This window comes from Elephas maximus, chromosome 3, assembly GCF_024166365.1.
Source record: "Elephas maximus indicus isolate mEleMax1 chromosome 3, mEleMax1 primary haplotype, whole genome shotgun sequence".
NCBI classification, from domain to species: domain Eukaryota; kingdom Metazoa; phylum Chordata; class Mammalia; order Proboscidea; family Elephantidae; genus Elephas; species Elephas maximus.
This window is the reverse complement of record NC_064821.1, coordinates 194,584,657-194,604,207: the sequence shown is the minus strand read 5'-3', so window position 1 is coordinate 194,604,207 and position 19,551 is coordinate 194,584,657. Positions and strand designations below refer to the sequence as shown.

The 19,551-nt window shown below is 56.0% G+C and overlaps 1 protein-coding gene across 1 annotated transcript; it reads left to right on the top strand.

The window, feature by feature from the left end:
* Positions 1–215: 215 nt before the first annotated feature.
* Positions 216–17,500, top strand: INSRR (insulin receptor related receptor). The gene is made up of 22 exons (XM_049880817.1): positions 216–399; positions 3,699–4,250; positions 5,805–6,108; positions 6,211–6,353; positions 6,535–6,679; positions 7,781–7,995; positions 8,289–8,415; positions 10,626–10,864; positions 11,273–11,440; positions 11,530–11,725; positions 11,988–12,029; positions 12,109–12,329; positions 12,559–12,695; positions 12,780–12,942; positions 13,145–13,250; positions 13,907–13,959; positions 14,131–14,360; positions 14,828–14,938; positions 15,086–15,245; positions 15,570–15,699; positions 15,836–15,970; positions 16,436–17,500. Exons 1-22 carry the CDS (start codon positions 315–317, stop codon positions 16,677–16,679), a joined length of 3,906 nt encoding a protein of 1,301 aa, XP_049736774.1. The 5' UTR covers positions 216–314; the 3' UTR covers positions 16,680–17,500.
* The last annotated feature ends 2,051 nt before the right edge of the window (positions 17,501–19,551 follow it).

Genomic DNA, 19,551 nt, shown 5'->3' with positions numbered 1-19,551 from the left:
GCTCTGAACCCTGTGTTATTTTCTCCTTCTTGAGTCCTCTCTGAGTCTCTTCCTGTCACTGTCTGCATCTCTGTCCCCATCTCCGGTCTCTGGATTCACGCTGAGCCTGTCTGTGGAAGCCAGTCACTGTCTTAGTGTCTCTGTGATCCCCATTTCTTTTATTTCTCCTGTCTCTGTGTGGGATTTCTTGTCTCTCTGCCCCTGCCCCCCTCCTCTTCTCTGTCCTTGGGAGGTGTCCTTTAGGGCCTGGAAGACCCTTCTCGCCGGACCACCTGGAGGAGAGCCAGGACCAGGCACAAGCCAAGGCTGGGACAATGGCAGTACCCAGCCTGTGGCCTTGGATAGCATGGTTGCTTGTGATCCTCCTCTCCTTGGGATTCGGCCTGCACACACTTGAGGGTGAGTCCCCAGCACTGTCTCTGACCCCCATCTCCCTCCCAGCCAGCTGTAGGCCAAACAACTGAGCTTCCAGCCAGAATATATCTACTTACTCTGCACTGCAACATGAAGATTGGGGTTAGCTCTCAGAAGGACTTCCCATCAGGAAGAGCACTTAGTTCCCCACATAAAGGTGTTTTTCTCTCAGTTCCCTGTTTTAAGGAGGACTTCAAAACGGGGGCATGAATAGATGTCCTCCAATCTCGATTGTGAGACTGGGATCCCAGTAAAGCCTGAGTGAGAACGGGAATGTGGCTAGGAGATTCTTAGAGGTCATCTCTGGGGCCACCGAATGGGAAGGGGACTGGTAGCTGAGAACCAGACACCATTAAGTAAGTGGACCCATTATGCAGATGAGGAAACTGAGGCTCAGATAATTGAAGGGTAAAGTTAGACCGGGTCCTGAGCTCCTACCTCCAGGGCCCTGCACCATGCCCCCCACCCCCAGGGCTACCCAGTGGGGGCTGGTGTTGGGGGTGAACTACCCTTTGCCAATGCTCTGGAGCCTATCCCTAAGCTAGACACTTCCTATTGATTAGAGAGGGGGTGGTAGGAACATGTTGACTAAATGGCTTTTATGGGGGTGCTGGGTGCTGGGGGAGAAAGAAGAAAAAGACTCTGAGATGGAAGATTCAAAAGGGGAAGGACTAAGAAGTATCCCCTTCCCCAACCCCACCATTCCCCTCCAGACTGAGGAAGCTCCAAAATCCAGCACTCTAAGCCTGCTTCCATGATGAGTTCAGTCTCTGCCTGAGGGGTCTCATGACTCCCCACAGACTGGGGGCTTCCCGGGAGCAGGGCAGAGTCTCCCCTCCCTACAGAGACAGAGGAATGATGCAAATCTGGTGGGGTAGGGGGCTCCTGGAGGGCGCTAGTCACAGAGGCTGTGACTATCAACCCCCTCCTCCACCTCCAGGCCAGGGGACAGCAAATGCCAGGCAGGGGCCAGGTTGTCAGGACAGGAGCACATCCCCGAGGCGGGGGAGTTTGGTCAGGGGACCCAGATGTCCTGTTCCCAGCACAGCTCTGCACAGAGCCATGTCCTGAGGGGAGGCAGGGGTTAATCTGTGAAGGTTGTGGATTTGTTTTTCCAAATGACTCCCATCAGGGGAGCGCTGGAAAAGCAGGGGTGTGATGGGAAGTGGCCTTAGGCATGCCTGAGAGAAACCCCCCATCTGCCTTGCAGAGCCTGATTGGCCCTCGCCAGGGAGGGATAGAAGTGTTTTCCCATTCTCATTTTCTCTCCCTGTCCCACGTTTTTTGCGCACACACATGCACACACACACACACACACAGCTGGGCTGGGCCAAGCTCAGGATCATTAATGACAAAAGGGAGAAGGTGTGAAGTAAGCCCCAGGGAACCAGCCTTGCCTGCTTCCCCTCCCCCACGTCCCCCACTCCCCTCCCCACACTTAACAAACCTTGGGGGACATGGAACCTGGGCTCTGTGTGATGTTGTTGGAGGGCACGGTGGAGATGAAGGGAGTGGAGGCTGGAGAGGTTAGCAGGACCTGAAGAATTCAGGCTGAGGAATTCAGATTTTGACCTTTGACACTGGGGAGCCATGGAAAGTCCCCTTGGGATCAAGTGAGTGCAGGGACCAGGTATCCATCTCCCTTAGGGAATGGTACTAGGTGCCTTAGAGAGAGAGTGGGCAGATGGGCCTGGGGCTCTGGATCTGAAGGAGCCAGGCACCCTCAGGTCCCCAGGAGAGGAGTGGGCTAGGAACCCAGATGTCCATTGATTAAACCCATGGTCCCTGAGTGCCCAGTGGTTCCAACCCTGAAATGGGCACCATGTGGGAATGCAGAGCTGACTAACAAGAGCCCCACCCTCAGAAGGCCCCCTCCTTGGAGAGGGCGTCAGAGATACAGATGACAATGCGGGGCCATGTTGGACTAAGTTTGGCCCAGCCTGAAGGGGCAGTGAACGACTTGGGGCCAGGATGTTAGGGAAGAGGGGCTTGACCTGAGTCCTGCACAAGTGCTGAGGGTGTTTCAGGCTGAGTGTCCCTTCTGATGCTGGAGAAATTAGTGGGGATCAGCTTATCAACACCCCAGAATATGAGGCTGAGGAATTTAAACTTGAGCCTTTGGCAGTGGGGAGCCATGGTCTGCCCCTTCAGGAGCGAACAAGTGCAGGGACCAGGCATTTAGTCTTCTTAAGACCGGGGAAAAGTCGAGTGTATGAAGTTAAGACCACTGCTTTCCACAGAATTCATTCATTCATTCATTCATCAAAAATTTATTGAGTGCCAATTTTGTGCCAGGCACCATACCAGGCACTAGGGATATAGCAGTGAATTATACAAAGATTCCTGCCCTTATGGAACTTACAATTAACAAAATAAATGAGCAAATTATATATTATAAAGTATTAACACTTACAGAGAAAAATTAAGTAAGAAGGGGGTGAGGGAGTGTTGCAATTTTAAATAGGATAATCAGAAAAGGCCTCAGTGAGAAGGTGACATCTGAGCAAAGACTTGAAGGAAATGAGGAAGCCATGTAGAGGGAAAAGTGTTCCCACCAGAAGGAACAGAAGGTGCAAAGACCCTGAGGCAGAAGCTTGGCTGGCTCATTCCTGGAACAGCAGAGGATCAGTGTGGCTGAAGAAGAGAGAAAGGGGATGAAATCAGAGAGGTTACAGGGGACCAAATAGTGTACAGCCTGGTAGACTGTGGTAAGGATTTTGGCTTTTATATCACGTGAGATGGGAGCCATTCGGGAGTTTTGACCACAGGAGGAACACAAGGCCACTTGTGTTTTTAGAGTGGAGAACCGACTGTAGAAGGGACATGAGCAAAAGTGGGGAAACCATTTGGGAGGCTGTTACTGCAAATCCAGGGGAAGATGATGATGGAAGCAGGGAAGGTGGTGACAAGTGGTCAGATCCTGGGTATATTTAAAGATAGAGCCCCTAGGATATGGGCACTAAGAGAAAGAAAACAGTTAAGGATGACTGGAAGGTTTGGGGCCTGAGTGGCTACAAGGATGAAGTTACCATCAACTGAGAAGCAGAAGTGGGTTTGGGAGAGACATCAGGAGCTCACTTTTGCCCATGTTGGCTCATCTGGTAGAGCTCCTTCAAGGTGCAGGTGAGGCCTTGGAGGCCCAGGGAAGAGGTCATCCCACAGCCAGAGCAGAGCCCGGACCTGTACTCAATGTCCCACTGCCAATGTGGCTCCTGTCCTCCAAATCCACCTGCGCAGGATGGGGGTGCTTGGCTGGAGCTGTACTGACTGCCTTGTGCCCACAGTGTGCCCCAGCCTGGACATTCGCTCAGAGGTGGCCGAACTGCGGCGACTGGAGAACTGCAGCGTGATAGAGGGCCACCTGCAGATCCTGCTCATGTTCACAGCCACAGGAGAGGACTTCCACGGCCTCAGCTTCCCACGCCTCACCCAGGTCACTGACTACCTGCTGCTCTTTCGCGTCTATGGCCTGGAGAGCCTGCGTGACCTCTTCCCCAACCTAGCAGTCATCCGTGGTGCCCGTCTCTTCCTGGGCTATGCGCTGGTCATCTTCGAGATGCCGCATCTGCGGGACGTGGGGTTGCCGGCACTGGGGGCCGTGCTGCAGGGGGCCGTGCGGGTGGAGAAGAACCAGGAGCTCTGTCACCTCTCCACCATTGACTGGGGGCTGCTGCAGCCTGCACCTGGAGCCAACCATATCGTGGGCAACAAGCTGGACGAGGAGTGTGCCGACGTATGCCCTGGCATGCTGGGCGCTGCCGGCGAGCCCTGTGCCAGGACCACCTTCAGTGGGCACACCGACTACAGGTGCTGGACCTCCAGCCATTGCCAGAGAGGTGGGCACGGGCACAAAACACGACTGAGGGCACGGGGACGGTGGGTCAGCTGGCACTGGGTAGCCACACATGCAATGGGTCAGTACTTTGCTGCCACGGCTTCTTTTCACCGTCACTCATCCTATGAGGCAAGTACTATTGTTATTCCCATTTTGCAGAAGAGGAAACTGAGGTTCAGAAAAGTTAAATAAATGATGTGGCATAAGATGGTCAAGGGGTAGGCACAAGGTAGCAGGTTATCACAGAGCAGGTGAAGGGCAGTTACAGGTGAGCATGGGGAAAGACGGTAGGCGTGAATGGATACAAGGAAGAAGCACAAGAGGCAGTATGGGGCAGTGGTTACGTACAAGGCCAGATGGCCTGGATTAAAATCACAGCTCTATTACTTGCTGATGTTGTGACCTTGGGCTGTTCATTCTGCCCATTTGTGCCTCAGTTTTCTTGTCTGTGAAATGACCATAGGGCTGCTGTGAGGAACGAGCTCGTCTATAAAGCATTAGAGCAGTACCTGGGCCACCGTAGCAGTACTTTGTTCATATTAAAAGTGGTCATAGCACAGGTGATCTGGAGTAGCCAGGCAGTATTGTAACAGACAGGTTGGGAGCTGGGTAGAAGAAAGGAGGAGGCGAGAGGTGAGAGACAGCACAGGTGAGGGGAGGTATGTGAGGTAGGATCTCCTTTAGGAAATAAGACACACGGAGAGGAAGGAGGAGGAGAAAAGGGGGGAAAGGAATAAGGCGGGGAAAGCTGGAGGAGGGGGAAGTGAAAGTTACAGGGGAGGAAAGGAATCCTTTTCAGAGGCTGGCACAGACCTGGTGTCCCCCAGCTTAGGAGTCTTCCCACACAGGTCCTAGAGGTCAGCTCTCCCACTCCCAATGCCCTAGGGCAGGCAAGTAACCAGATCCCTGCTGTATCCTCTGGGCCCCCTCCCTGCTGTCTCCCCGCTGGCTGTAAACACCCTGCTGCACGTCCTCTGGTGTACAGTGTCAACATGCCGACCCCCCGCCCGCCCCATGTATCACTGCTCAACACCCAGCTGTCACGGAGCAGAATTCCCAGGCCACTGGGCACCAGGCCCGTACCCACCCCTGCTGCCTGGGGCTGCCCCCTGCCCAGGGCTGGGAGCTGAAGAGGAAGCATTGTGGCCCCTCCCTCTACACAATCCTGGGCCCACCTTGTGCTGACCAAACTGTTCAAGAGAGACAGGCTGGTTCACCCTGGCACTGTGCCCAGTGATGATCTGAGTACCAGGCCTAGACAGGCCAGCAGGCTGGACAGCAGCAGCCCTGATGGACAAGGTCACTGCTCTGTCCTGAATTCAGTCGGCCCCAACAAGGCACTGTGGAAGGTGGGGAACCACAGAGAGGGGCCTCTGTCCTTGCGCTCAAGAGCTCCCATCTGAGGGACAGTCAGCAATCAGTGTCATCTGAATCGGAGGGTTTTAGGTGCAGCTTGGGAGTGCTTCACCCCAGGAAGGCTTCTCCGAGGAGGGGGCCAGAATTAGAGGGGGCCAGGACTGGGGTGGTAAGGTCTGACAAAGCACTCTGCCCACAGTGTGCCCCTGCCTCCACGGGCTGGCCTGCACAGTGAAGGGCGAGTGCTGCCACGCTGAATGCCTGGGGGGCTGCAGCCGTCCAGAAGACCCCCGTGCCTGCGTGGCCTGCCGCCACCTCTACTTCCAGGGTACCTGCCACCAGGCCTGTCCTCCAGGTACCTACCAGCATGAGTCGTGGCGCTGTGTCACAGCTGCGCACTGTGCCAGCCTGCGCTCTGTGCCTGGCCACGCCTCCACCTTTGGCATCCACCAGGGCAGTTGCCTGGCCCAGTGCCCTCCTGGCTTCACCCGTAACGGCAGCAGGTGAGCATGGGGTGGGTGGGGGCACCTCGGAGTAGTGAGGAGGTGGGAGGAGGCCCACACTGGTCCGGGGCTCATGCCACACCCTCCACTTGCCCCTGCTAGCATATTCTGCCAGAAGTGCGAGGGGCTGTGCCCCAAAGAGTGCAAGGTGGGCACCAAGACCATCGACTCTGTCCAGGCGGCACAGGAGCTGGTGGGCTGCACCCACGTGGAGGGGAGCCTTATCCTCAACCTTCGCCAGGGCTGTCAGTATCTTCCTCACGGCCACACCCCTCCTCCAGGCCACACCTTTCCTTCCCTACCATGCCCTTTAAAATCACCCAGCTAAAGCACCACTTTTTATCATCCTGGGTGCCAGCCCCGAAGGCCCAACTTCCCCGGACCCCCATTCAGCCCCTGCTCCAGCCATGCCTTCCCCATCCCCAGATAACCTGGAGCCGGAGCTGCAGCGCAGCCTGGGGCTGGTGGAGACCATCACTGGCTTCCTGAAAATCAAGCACTCCTTTGCCCTTGTGTCCCTGGGCTTCTTCAAGAACCTCAAACTAATCCGGGGGGACGCCATGGTGGATGGGTAAGGGGTCAGAATCAGGCCTCTGACCAGCCCGCTTTATCCCTCACCCCAGCCTGCCAACACTTCCAGAGCAGTAGTGAAGAACATGGGCTCTGTCAGTTACTAGTTATGTGACTCTGGGAAGGTTACTTAACTTCTCTGGTCCCCAGTTTTCTCATTTGTAAAATGGGGCTAATATAACACTACTTATTTCTTAATGCTGTTGTGAATATTACTTAGTTAAGTGTAAGGCACCTAAAACAGTGCCTGGGACACAGTATATCCTATGTAAATTATGGTTATATATAACTCTGTAAGGGTTGTTGGCTGTCTGTACTTACTGCTAGGAGCCCTGGTAGCGCAGGAATTAAGTGCTTGGCTGCTAACCAAAAGGTCGGCAGTTCGAACCCACCAGCCACTCCACAGGAGAAAGATGTGGCAGTCTGCTTCTGTAAAGATTACAGCCTTGGAAACACTGTGGGGCGGTTCTATTACGTCGTACAGGGTCGCTATGAGTTGGAATCAACTCATGCACAAAACAACATACTCACTGCTATCATCTAATCTTCTCAGCAGCAGAGTAAGACTGCCTCGGTTTGAAACCCAGTCCTACAACCTACCAGTTGAGGCCTACTCCATAATGTAGTCAGGATTTTTCAAAATAAAAATAATGTTTAAAATTACCATCCAGTCAAATGGACACTTGGAGAAGATATTTTCCTGTGGCTTCTCATGCCTCCTGGCCATGTACCTTCAGAGGTGCCCACAGCCCAGCTGGAGAGGCACAGCCCTGGGCTGAGTGCCACTCCTCTGTGTCTCCAAAGCCAGCACAGAGCCTGGCACATAGAAGTGCTCAGTTAATGTGTAATGAGGGAGGAAGGGAGAAAGGCCGGGAAGCTGTTCACCCCATTTCACTGATGAGGAAAACAAACTCCGAGAGGGTAGGTGACTTGCGGGAGATCACCCCGATGGATGGTATAGAATGGGTGTGTAAGAATGCCCCACATGTGCTGGGGGTGGGTGGGCTGCTGAGTGCCCCTCCTCCTCTGTGCCTCCAGCCTCGCTCCTCCTGGAGGCCCATAAGCCACCCCCTGCCCCACCCCCTGCTCCCACCTCCCCCAGAAACTACACTCTGTACGTGCTGGACAACCAGAACCTACAGCAGCTGGGACCCTGGGTGGCCGACGGGCTCACCATTCCCGTGGGCAAGATCTACTTCGCCTTCAACCCGCGCCTCTGCTTGGAGCACATCTACCGGTTGGAGGAGGTGACCGGCACGCGGGGGCGGCAAAACAAGGCCGAGATCAACCCCCGCACCAACGGAGACCGAGCCGCTTGTGAGACCCAAGACCCCAACCCCAGAGCAGGCACACGCGCTGTGAGAGACACGGTCCCGGGACACACCCAGGCGGGCACACACGCAGATATTCACGCACCGAAACACACCAGGCACATGCACCCGGGTGGGAGAGGGCGATCGGAGGAGTCAGCTTGAGAAGTTCTCTCCGGAGGCCACGTTACAGATGGGATGCGGGGATGGGGGGCGGGGGGAATGGGAGTTTGGGGGAAGGAGTTTCGGGCGAGTGACAGGCGCGATTGGGAGCAGGTGCTCGCCCCTCGCCCTGTCCAGGCCAGACTCGCACCCTGCGCTTCGTGTCCAACGTGACGGAGGCTGACCGCATCCTGCTGCGCTGGGAGCGCTACGAGCCGCTGGAGGCCCGCGACCTGCTTAGCTTCATAGTGTACTACAAGGAGTCGTGAGTGCCGGGGCGGGGCCAGGACGGGGCGGGGCCAGGACGGGGCCGGGCCAATTTCTTTGCCACAGCAGGCAAGTAAGAGCAGCGGCCAGCAGGACTGTGGAGAACTAGGCCAGGACTCACCCTGATGTACTCTGTTCTAGTGCCCATGTCTGGCTTTCTCTTCCTGCACCTTCATTCCTCTGTGCCTCAGTCTCCCCTCACCAAGTGAAATGGGGCTTCTGGAGCACATGAGAGCTGCCTAGCTGGGAAGGCTTGGATAATTAAACCTCAATTCACTATGCTAATGTTCTGTACTGACCACATGCTCCTGCCCCGGCAGTGGTTTGGGTAGTGCCCACTAATTTGGCCAGTGTTACGAGCAGCTCTGCCAGCATTTCATTAAAGCCTGCAGCAGGGAGGGAAGCAGGGTCCACCAGGGACTAGCTGCTCTTTTCTTTGGAGAGAGTGGGACTGACCCCAGCAGGAAGAATAGTGGCTAGACCACAGGAAGGACTTCTCCAAAAGTATGGCTAGGAATAAAAATAGAAATCCTTAGAGAGATGGATTCTGGATGACAGGCCGGGAGGACATGAGTGGGAAGTGCTATCCCTCTATGGTAGATAGAGGATGGGAACCACTTGGCTTGGAAGTGTTTGCTGTGGATTAAAATTGAGAGGTCTTAGTTGACCACTAGCACAGAATCTGGCCTGAGAAGGAGAAGGAAGGAAGTCAGAGGTGGGAAGTCTGTTCAAATGCTCTCCTAGGCCTCAGTGGTGGGTGAAAGTCTGTAGCACGTGGAGCTGGAGAGTTTGTTAAATGCAGATTCTTGGGCCCTACCCCAGCAGATTCTGATTCAGTTAGTCCTAGGTGGACCCGTGAATCTGCATTTCTAACAAGCCCCCAGGTGTTACTGAAGCTGCTGGTCCACAGACCACAGTTTGAGGAGGGTACAAACTGCACATCTGCACACAGCTGCCTCGGGGCTCAAGGGGCAGAGTCTCTGAGGCTTCTTCAGGAAGCGCCTCTAACATCACTGCCTGTGCTGTGGCTGTGACTCTCGGCTATGCTTGCTCAGAGACAAGCATTGTGGAATCTGCATGAGCAGACCCAGACCCCCTCAGTGTGTCATGCCCCACAGAGCACTTGTCCCCATGGCACCCACTCTGCACCCCCCATACCTGCTTCTGGACTATCCTGCTTCTGGGTCTCAATAAGAGCAAGCACTTCCACCTAGGCCTCAAGCTCCCCCTGCCACCGTCCTCTTTGATTTCCCCTCAAGTTCTGTCCCTGGCTCAACATGAATTCCATCCCTCTGTCCCCTCCAAAGGAGCACTTGGCTGCTAACCGAAAGGTCAGCAGTGCAAAGTCACCAGCAGCTTCAAGGGAGAAAGATGTGGCAGTTTGGTTCCGTAAAGATTACGGTAGTTCTACTTTATCCTATAGGGTCACTATGAGTCAGACTCAACCCACCGACAGCAAGTTTGTTTTTGTCCCCTCTAAAGAAACAAATATTCTGAACATCAGCATGATGCCCCCATTATCTCCTTGATATCTCCCACGTGGGCTCCATTTTCATCTCCCCCAGGGAGCAGGTCCCGTTCTGCCCCAAGCCTGTCCCTGCCTTGCCTCCAGGCAGCCAGCACTAGTTGCCTCTGGCCCCAATTAATTTCCCTGTGACAGTGGGTCTTGGCCATTTGGGATCACAGGATGTTTGAGAGGCTGACAAAAGCTAGGAACCCTCCCCCGCCAAAAAATACACAGGCACAAAATGTGACCACTAGTTTGGGAGGCTCATAGACCCTCAAAATCTGTTCATCAGATATCTTAATATGACTTGCCCTTGGGAAGACAGTGGACTCCTGGTTCTGGCCCCAGGAAATTCTACTTGTAGGGAATTAGGATAACCTCAACCATTGCAACTCCTTGGATAGGGGACTATCACGCCCATGTTCTAGTTTTATTTATACAAGATGTCTGAATACACTGAGACTGAAGCTCAATATTCCCCGCTAAGGGATGAGGAGATATTTCATTACAGATTCGGCTGGGGACACAGACACCACAGGGCCCACCGGGCATAATGGGCGTAATGGGTGGCTGGAGTCAGGGCTTTGCTCATGCATACTAGGAGAAGAATGACAATGAGAGCCCTAGATGATTCAGAGAAGAGGTGGTGCTAGGAACCCATGGCTTAGTCCTGCCCCTCACCTCCTGGAGGGGGTGTCCAGTCCATTCCAGAATGCCACAGAGCACGTGGGGCCAGACGCCTGTGGGACCCAGAGCTGGAACCTGCTGGATGTGGAGCTGCCTCTAAGCCGCACCCAAGAGCCAGGGGTGACCCTGGCCCCCCTCAAGCCCTGGACACAGTATGCAGTGTTTGTGCGGGCCATCACGCTGACCATCGCCGAGGACAGCCCCCATCAAGGAGCCCAGAGCCCCATTGTGTACCTACGAACCCTGCCTGCAGGTAGATGAAGCCTTTTGGAAGGAACAGAGGCTAGCTGCCTGGATCATAATGTGAATGGGGAAACCTAGGCACCAGAAACAGAGAAGAGGGGACGCTGAACACCCAGCCCTTAGAGACTGGGAGGCCAGATGCTTGCGTCCTACAAAGAACAGGGGGCATTCACCTAGGTCCTAGGGAGGCTGGGGGTGGGAGAGTGCAGGGTGAATTGTTGAACAGAATCAAGCGTCTTCGGAGAAGGGAGGAGCAAAACGCTGAGTTCCAGGAAAGGGGGTGCGGGGGGAGTTGAGAATCACCCATTCCCCGGGAGATCATAGGGGTGGTTGGGCTCTGGGAAGAGAGGCCCATTACCAAACAGTATCTGGGAGAGGGCCCTGTAGCCTCTGAGTTGTGCCCTCCTCACACACGCAGCGCCTACGGTACCCCAGGACGTCATCTCCACGTCCAGTTCCTCCTCCCACCTGCTGGTGCGCTGGAAGCCCCCGATCCAGCGCAACGGGAACATCACCTACTACCTGGTGCTATGGCAGCGGCTGGCAGAGGACGGCGACCTCTACCTCAACGACTACTGCCACCGCGGTGCGCAGGGAGGAGGCGCGGGCCGGGGGGTGGGCGCCGGGCCGCGGGCGCCGCCAGGTTCTAACTTCCCCTCCCTGCCACCGCGCCAGGCCTGCGGCTACCCACCAGCAACAGCGACCCCCGCTTCGACCGCGAAGACGGGGAACTCGAGGCCGAGGTGGAGCCCGGCTGCTGCCCTTGCCAGCACCCACCTCCTGGGCAGGTCCTTCCTCCGCTGGAGGCACAAGAGGCCTCGTTCCAGAAGAAGTTTGAGAACTTTCTACACAACGCCATCACCATCCCCAAGTGCGGAGCCGCGCACGCCGGCGGGGCGGGGCTGGGGGCGGGGCCGGGGCGGGGCCTCGGGGGCCTGGGGGGCCTCGGGCGGGGCCCCTGGGGGCGGGGCTGTCGGGGAGGTAGGGTGGCGCTTTGCAGAAGGAGCCTAGGCTTGTGGGGGCGGGCCCTGGGAGGGGGCGGGCTTGGAGACGGCGCTTGACTGCACAGGGCATGGGGGCGTGATCCGGGCGTGTTCGGGGCGGGCCTGACAGGGCCCACCTGGCCTCCCCAGGTCCCCTTGGAAAGTGACGTCCATCAACAAGAGCCCCCAAAGGTGAGCGGGGGTGGGGCCGGAGACTGAGGGGCGTGGCTACCGAGCTGGGGGCCTTGGGTCTGACCCTCGACTTCCCCAGGGACTCAGGGAGGTACCGCCGGGCCGCGGAGGCCCCTCGGCTAGCCGGGAACAGCTCGGATTTCGAGATTCAGGAGGACAAGGTGCCCCGGGAGCGAGCGGTGCTGAGCGGCCTGCGCCACTTCACGGAATACCGGATCGACATTCACGCCTGCAACCACGCGGCGCACACCGTGGGCTGCAGCGCTGCCACCTTCGTCTTTGCGCGCACCATGCCCCACCGTAGGTGACCCCGACCTTCCATCTTTGACTCCCACCACCGACCCCAAAGGCCTTATGCAACCAGTGCTCACTGATTTGGTTTGACCTCCCCCTAACCCCCAGGGCCTCGATTTACTCGCCCCTCCCAATTCATAATCCCCCAACCTTCCCAACTTCGCCCGACTTGGGTTTGAACACGAAGGTGAGAGGAAATACTTGTGGCCCGGCTGCCGGGTGCCCCCTCCTGCAGGAGAGGCTGATGGTATCCCAGGGAAGGTGGCCTGGGAGGCGGCCAGCAAGAGCAGTGTCCTCCTACGCTGGCTTGAGCCACCGGACCCCAATGGACTCATCCTCAAGTATGAGATCAAGTATCGTCGCTCTGGAGAGGTAGGTATTCCCAGAGGACCCCCTACCCTAGTCCCAGTTTGCACTTCCATCCGCTCCCAGCCAGCTGCCCTGTGTTGCCCTCAGGAAGCCACAGTGCTGTGTGTGTCCCGCCTGCGATATGCCAAGTTTGGGGGAGTCCACCTGGCCCTGCTGCCCCCTGGAAACTATTCTGCCAGGGTTCGGGCAACCTCACTGGCTGGCAATGGCTCCTGGACAGACAGTGTTGCCTTCTACATCCCTGGCCCAGGTACACACAGCCTCTGTCCCAGACCTATACTCCAAAACAGCCCCACCTGGGCCTCTACCCCACCACAGTTCCCTCTATCCCATCCTTCCCCCACCCTCAACTCCCAGTGTGGAAGGAGAATCATTCTCTATCATCTGACTTCTCCATTTGTCGAGATGGCCCGACCTTCTACTGCCCTCTGACTCTGTCCTATTACCTGCAGAGGAGGAGAACTCCGGGGGGCTGCACATCCTTCTCACTGTCACCCCTGTGGGGCTTATGCTGCTCGTCATTCTTGTGGCCCTCGGTTTCTTCTATGGCAAGAAGAGGTGATGACAAGCCCCACCAGTTCCCACCCCTTATCTCTCTCAGCCTTCACCATAAAGTCAATGCAGTTTGAGGGTGGTAGAGGAGCTAGCTGGAAGACTTCCTGAGAGCACTCACTACTCCCCTGGGGGTGACATAGAGGAGAAACATCTCTCAGCTAAGGTGGCCAACTCGCCCTGGATTGCCTGCAACTTTCCTGGTTTTAGCAGTGAAAGTCCTGTATCCTAGGAAAGCCCTCAGCTCTGGGTGTCTCAGAACTGTTAGTCTTCACATTCTCAGCCCAAACTAAGAAGTAATGAAGGTGGTCCTGCCACAGCAAGGGGAGAGGCAGGAGACCTCAGGATGTGTCAAATCCTCCTGAGACTGAATACAAGAGGGAAATGGAGGCAGGGCCCTGATTAGCTAGCCTAAGAATTGGCTGAGAAGGTGGGAGCCCCTCCACTTGTGTTCTCCCTACTCCCAGCCTATTAGATCCCAGGACTAGGACCAAGCCTGGTCTGGAAAGTGCTTCAGGTCCCCCAGGAGTACCCTGAGCAGGGCATGGGCATGTGGTCAGTAACTTCCCTCCTCATCCCAAAGCCCCTTTTTCTTGTCCTCTGACTTTGCTCTTGCCTTCCTGAGAGCCTTTCCACCCTGACCCCCTCACCTCCCATTGCAGAAACAGCACCCTGTATGCCTCCGTGAATCCAGAGTACTTCAGTGCCTCTGATAGTAGGTCTGGGGGCCGGGGGCCAGGTGGTGTGGGAAAGGGAGGCAGACTTCCAGAGACCTTCTTAGAGAAGGTGGCCTCGGGACAGGAGCCTTTCTGAAGAGGAGGGGAGAAGTGGGTGGGGGCACGGCAGTAAGCAGCATCCTTGCCTGTGACCCACCACCTCCTCTCAGTGTACATCCCTGACGAGTGGGAGGTGCCTCGGGAGCAAATCTCCATAATCCGGGAACTAGGCCAGGGCTCTTTCGGGATGGTATACGAGGGGCTGGCAAGAGGACTTGAGGCTGGAGAGGAGTCCACGCCTGTGGCCCTGAAGACGGTGAATGAGCTGGCCAGCCCACGGGAATGCATTGAGTTCCTCAAGGAGGCCTCTGTCATGAAGGCATTCAAGTGTCACCATGTGGTAAGGGAAGGTCAGGGGCACTGTCAGGGTCATAATTCAGGTAAAGTTCATGTGGTAAGGGGGAAATGGTCAGGGATGAGGTCAAGGCACCATCAAGATCAGAATTGGGACTGTGGTTACGATCCTAATTGGAGTAAAGTTCATGGCTGGGGTTGGCTTCAAAATAGGGTCATGGTAGGTCATGGCTAGGGCTGAGGTCAATCATGGTTGGGGTCAATACTGGGTGTCCAGATCATTCTCAAGGTCACAATTGAGATCAAGGTCAGGGTTGGGCCAAGTTTATGTTTGGGACGATAGATATGATCAAGGTCATGGGTTAGTGTTAGGGTCATTGTTAGGTTAGGATTAGGATTAGGGTCATGGTTTTGGTTAGGGTCAGCGTTGGTGTCACAGTGGATCAAGGGTTTAGCCACATAGATTAAGGGGAGCTGGGGTGGACCTGCAGCTAGGCTCTTTGTTCATCACAGGTACGTCTCCTGGGTGTGGTGTCCCAGGGCCAGCCAACTCTGGTCATCATGGAGTTAATGACCCGTGGCGACCTCAAGAGCCACCTTAGATCTCTGCGGCCTGAGGCAGAGGTGGGTACCAGGAGGACCCTGGGTTAAGGGGCTAGTCCTATTCTAGGACTGGAGAATTAGAGAAGACATGGGCACAGCTGGGACAGTCTTTGGTCAGGAGTGCAGCCTCTAGGTTCCTCCTTCACAAGCTTCCTCTCTTGGCCCCAGAACAACCCTGGGCTCCCACGGCCCGCGCTGGGGGACATGATCCAGATGGCTGGTGAGATTGCAGATGGTATGGCATACCTTGCTGCCAACAAGTTCGTTCACCGAGATCTGGCGGCCCGCAATTGTATGGTGTCCCAGGACTTCACCGTCAAGATTGGGGGTACAGAGGAGAGGGTACCAGGCGGGCAAGGGAGGCCTGAGAAGTAAAGGGACTCCCTTAAATTAGATGTCAGGAGACCTAGGCTTAACCCACAGCATTGTCCCCAATAACCTGTGAGAACTTCAGCAAATCACTCCCACACCGGATATCAGGCTCGTTTTCTGAGGGCAGAGGGATTTGATGGGATGATCCCAGAGGTCTTGAGTCCTCACATTCCAGGACTCCTGGAGACTGTGGAGGCAGAGAGGGTTGGGGGGGTATTCCTGGGGCAGGAGCAGGTGTGTGGCTCTTCTCCCCAAGACCCCCTCCACCCTTACTTTCCAGACTTCGGGATGACTCGGGACGTGTATGAGACAGATTATTACCGCAAGGGAGGGAAGGGGCTGCTGCCGGTGCGCTGGATGGCCCCTGAGTCTCTCAAAGATGGAATCTTCACCACCCACTCGGATGTCTGGTGGGGCCTGGCTGGAGCACAGGGTTCAGGGGCTGTGGAGGTGGTATCTGGGGAGGGGCCTGGGACATTCTCCTCCCTTGGGGTACACTGAGCAGGGGTAAAGGGTGCTGGGCTCAGCCCCCTGCATGCCCTCCAGGTCCTTTGGCGTGGTGCTCTGGGAGATCGTGACCTTGGCCGAACAACCCTACCAGGGCCTGTCCAATGAGCAGGTGCTCAAGTTTGTCATGGACGGCGGGGTTCTGGAGGAGCTGGAAGGCTGCCCCCCTCAGCTGTGAGTCACCCCGTCCTGCCCCTTCCTCGGCCCTGCTCTGCCCCGCCCCGGTGATTCTGGCCCACCTCCTCTGATGCTTTTGCTTCCACTGATTCATCCCCAGCTTTGTTGTTGTGTGCCATCGAGTCGATTCCAACTCGTAGTGACCCTACAGGACAGAGTAGAACTGCCCTGTAGGCTTCCTAGACTGTAATCTTTACAGGGGCAGACTGCCAGGTCTTTTCTCCTACGGAGCAGCTAGTGGGTTCTGATCACTGACCTTTTGGTTAAGAGCCAAGCCCTTAATCCTCACACCACCAGGGCTCCTTCTTCCCCGGCTACGACCCCCCAATTAGAAATTTCCACTACAACCCCCATTCGCTCCCCTCTGACCCTTCCAGACAATCCCTGTAACCCACACAGTGCAGGAGGCCCAGGGTATGGCTGGGTCTCAGGACCCTTCTGACACTCCCCACTCCCCACCAGGCAGGAGTTGATGAGCCGCTGCTGGCAGCAGAGCCCGCGCCTGCGCCCCACCTTCACCCACATCCTAGACAGCATACAGGAGGAGCTGCGGCCCTCTTTCCGCCTCCTCTCCTTCTATTACAGCCCAGAGTGCCAGGGGGGCCGGGCTTCCCTGCTGCCCACTGAGGCAGAGCCCAACTCCCCCCCTGCCCCAGGAGATGCTTCCTCAAACTTCAGCCCCCCAAATGGGGGTCCATGGCACTGAGGGGCACCCCGTTCCCTGATGACTGGCCTCCTTCCTGTGGGCAGAGAGGAAGGAACCCAGCCTTGCTGCCATGGGATGTCCAGGTGTTCACACCTCCACCCCACACTCAGGACAGAGGTGGCCATGGGTGGGGCAGGAGCAGAAAAGGTTGGATGCAGGGGGTATCAGAGCCAACCCACTGCAGGAAAGATTTTCTCAGGAGTCTGAGTTCTCTGTGAGAAAGTAAGCAGGATCACAACAGGGGGACCAGGAGTTAGTCCGGGGATTAGACTTTTCCTGGTCCTCAAAGTAACTCTGCTCAGACTAGCAAGAAAGGGACTGCCCACCCTGAAGGCAGGATCCAGAGAACCCTACCCTCAGCGTTGGGTCTCTTCTGGACATCCAGGGCCGTCACCACATTCTGAAACCAGATGAGCAGTCAGAACCAGGCCTGGAGTCTTCTCCATCAATGCTTGGGGTGCTGGGGGTGGGGGTCCATATGACTGCTCTTCTTACCACTAGGTAAGATACCAGGTGCAGGGGGTATCACAGCGGACTCCCAGCATGCCCCCTAGCAGGCCTGCCCTCTCCTCCACCCACCCATCAATCAGCTCTTCCTCTCCCTGCACCCCACCCAGGGACCCCCAAGCTTGGTGCTCCTCCACCCTTTTCTCCAGGGGCATCCCTTGGGGCAGATTCAGCCCATCCCCCAATCTCTTCCCCTTCCATCCCCCTCCTACCCTGGATTATTAAGTCTTTAAGAGCCTTGTCTTCCTCCCTTCCCTCACCCTTGCCCCCCACCCCCTCCTCTCATGGGAAGACTGGGGAAGGCACAATAAATGCTGTGGTCTGTTTGTACCCTGGTCCCGAGCAGCCCATTAGCTCTCCATCTATATGGTGTTACTGTTGGATGAACTTCCTCTCGCCCTCCTTTGGGACTTGAGGTGGTGACCCTAAGACGATGGTACGAGATAAATACACTGCTGTCAAACACCACCTCCATGAGAACCTGAGCAGCCAGGGTTGCCATGGCAGTTAAATGGGACAACCTTGCTATTATCTCTTGCTCTGAGGCCAGAAGTGGCTGAGCCTGGCAGGGGGCCTTTGCATCTGGCCTCCCAGCCTTAACACCATCCCCCACACCTCATATTTATTTTGTCCTTTGGTATTTCCATTGGGCAGACATTTTCTAGGGTATTACAGGGTAGGCTTTAAGTGGGCAGAACACACGGGATGGGGGGAGGAGGAGCCCCGACGACATCACCAGTCCATAGGGGACACCCCCACCCAAGGCAGGGGTCACACATCAGAGTAGGGTTGTGTGTCTGCCTCACTACGGTTATTGTGGGAGACCCGAATCGCAGCTTCTGGAAGTCCCACAAGTGGTGAAATGCCTCTAAGACATATTGGAGAGGACACAGGGGAATCAGTTCCAAGGCTTTTATACCAGTGCCATGACGGCATGCTAAGGTGAAGAGTTGCGGAAGAATGACTCAAAACCTGGGGGAAGGGGTGGCAGTGCGAGGGGCTGATCATGGCTCAGCGCTTTTTAGCATTCTGTACCAGCTTGCCTGAATCCAGGCCCTCAGCAGCTGTCCAGCAAACCACAGTTCCTTGGGACAGGGCCTGAGTGGAGCAGGCATGAGTCTGTGTGAGACTGTCTCTAAGGAAGCAACTATAACTTATACACAGTAGTCTAACAAGGGTAGGGTGGGCAGCGAGGACCACCTGTCTGGAGCTGCCCCTTTGCCCTACTCCTGGCAGTCACTTGTGACTAAAGCGACAGTGCCCCCTAACGGCCGCCGGTGGGACTGCAGCTCTCCCTCCCTTCTATACTGGTCTCCAGCAGAGTGGAAGTCTCCATCTGAGTCGCGCGCGCGCGCGCGCACACACACAGACACGCACATGCACACGCACACGCACACACCACAGGTACATCTGAACTGGCACAGGCCCGGAATGCAGCAATGAGGTCAAACCCTCTCCTCACCGCCCATGCCCCCTAATCTTCACTGTGCCGAACATTGTATGCTCTGGAAGTGTTGGCCATCTGGACGTGGAGAGGGCTTCAGAAATATGCTGTCTGGACTCTGACTCCAAAATCCAGCAGCTGGTAGCTGGCCCGGAAGAACTTTTTGGAGAAAAATGTAGTGATGCTGGAAGATAAGTTCTACTGCCATCTATGTCCTAGAAAAAAAATGGATTTGACAAGATAGCAAGAGAAATAGAAGAGACTTCAGAAGGGACTTCCCAACTATATGAGGAAGTTTGTGGAGGGAAGAAGTGTCTCCCCTCAGAGATAGCTGGGGACAGACAATAGGTTGACCTGGATAGGAAGGGATGGACACCTTACTACAGAGGCAGAAGGGTAAATGCAGTGACTGAAGGAGAAAATTCAGGAACACCCTTCCTGATCCCCTCCTTTCCTGCCCCAGATTCAGACAGAACTCAATAATAGTTCTCAAAAAACGTAACCTGCAGCTGGCTGAGGGTGAGGGGGTAATGGAGTGGAGGCACAATGTCACGTTCATCATCACCCCCCGAAGCTGTCCCAGTGTCCTCGTGATAGGTCCTCCACCTGGGCAAAGAGATGCTGGGAGTTGTGGGTCTCATGTCCCACACCTTCCAAGCTCAAGAACAACTGATGCTTCTTTGTGAGGGTGGGGAGGACAGGTTGTAGACCTCTCTCCAGGAAGAGAGGCCCAGAAGCCTGTGGAGGTGCAGGTAGAGGTGACCTGAGGCCTGGGGTGCTGTGCCACTGAGCCAGCCCTTGGTGGAGGCAGGACAAAGTGAGGCGCTCTCAGTTCCGGCTCCTCCTGGCTCTGGTTACAGAGCAAAGGGCTGCAGCAAAGGTGGTCCCCATCTCCACCCCTCCCCCCAGAGTGGACGGCAG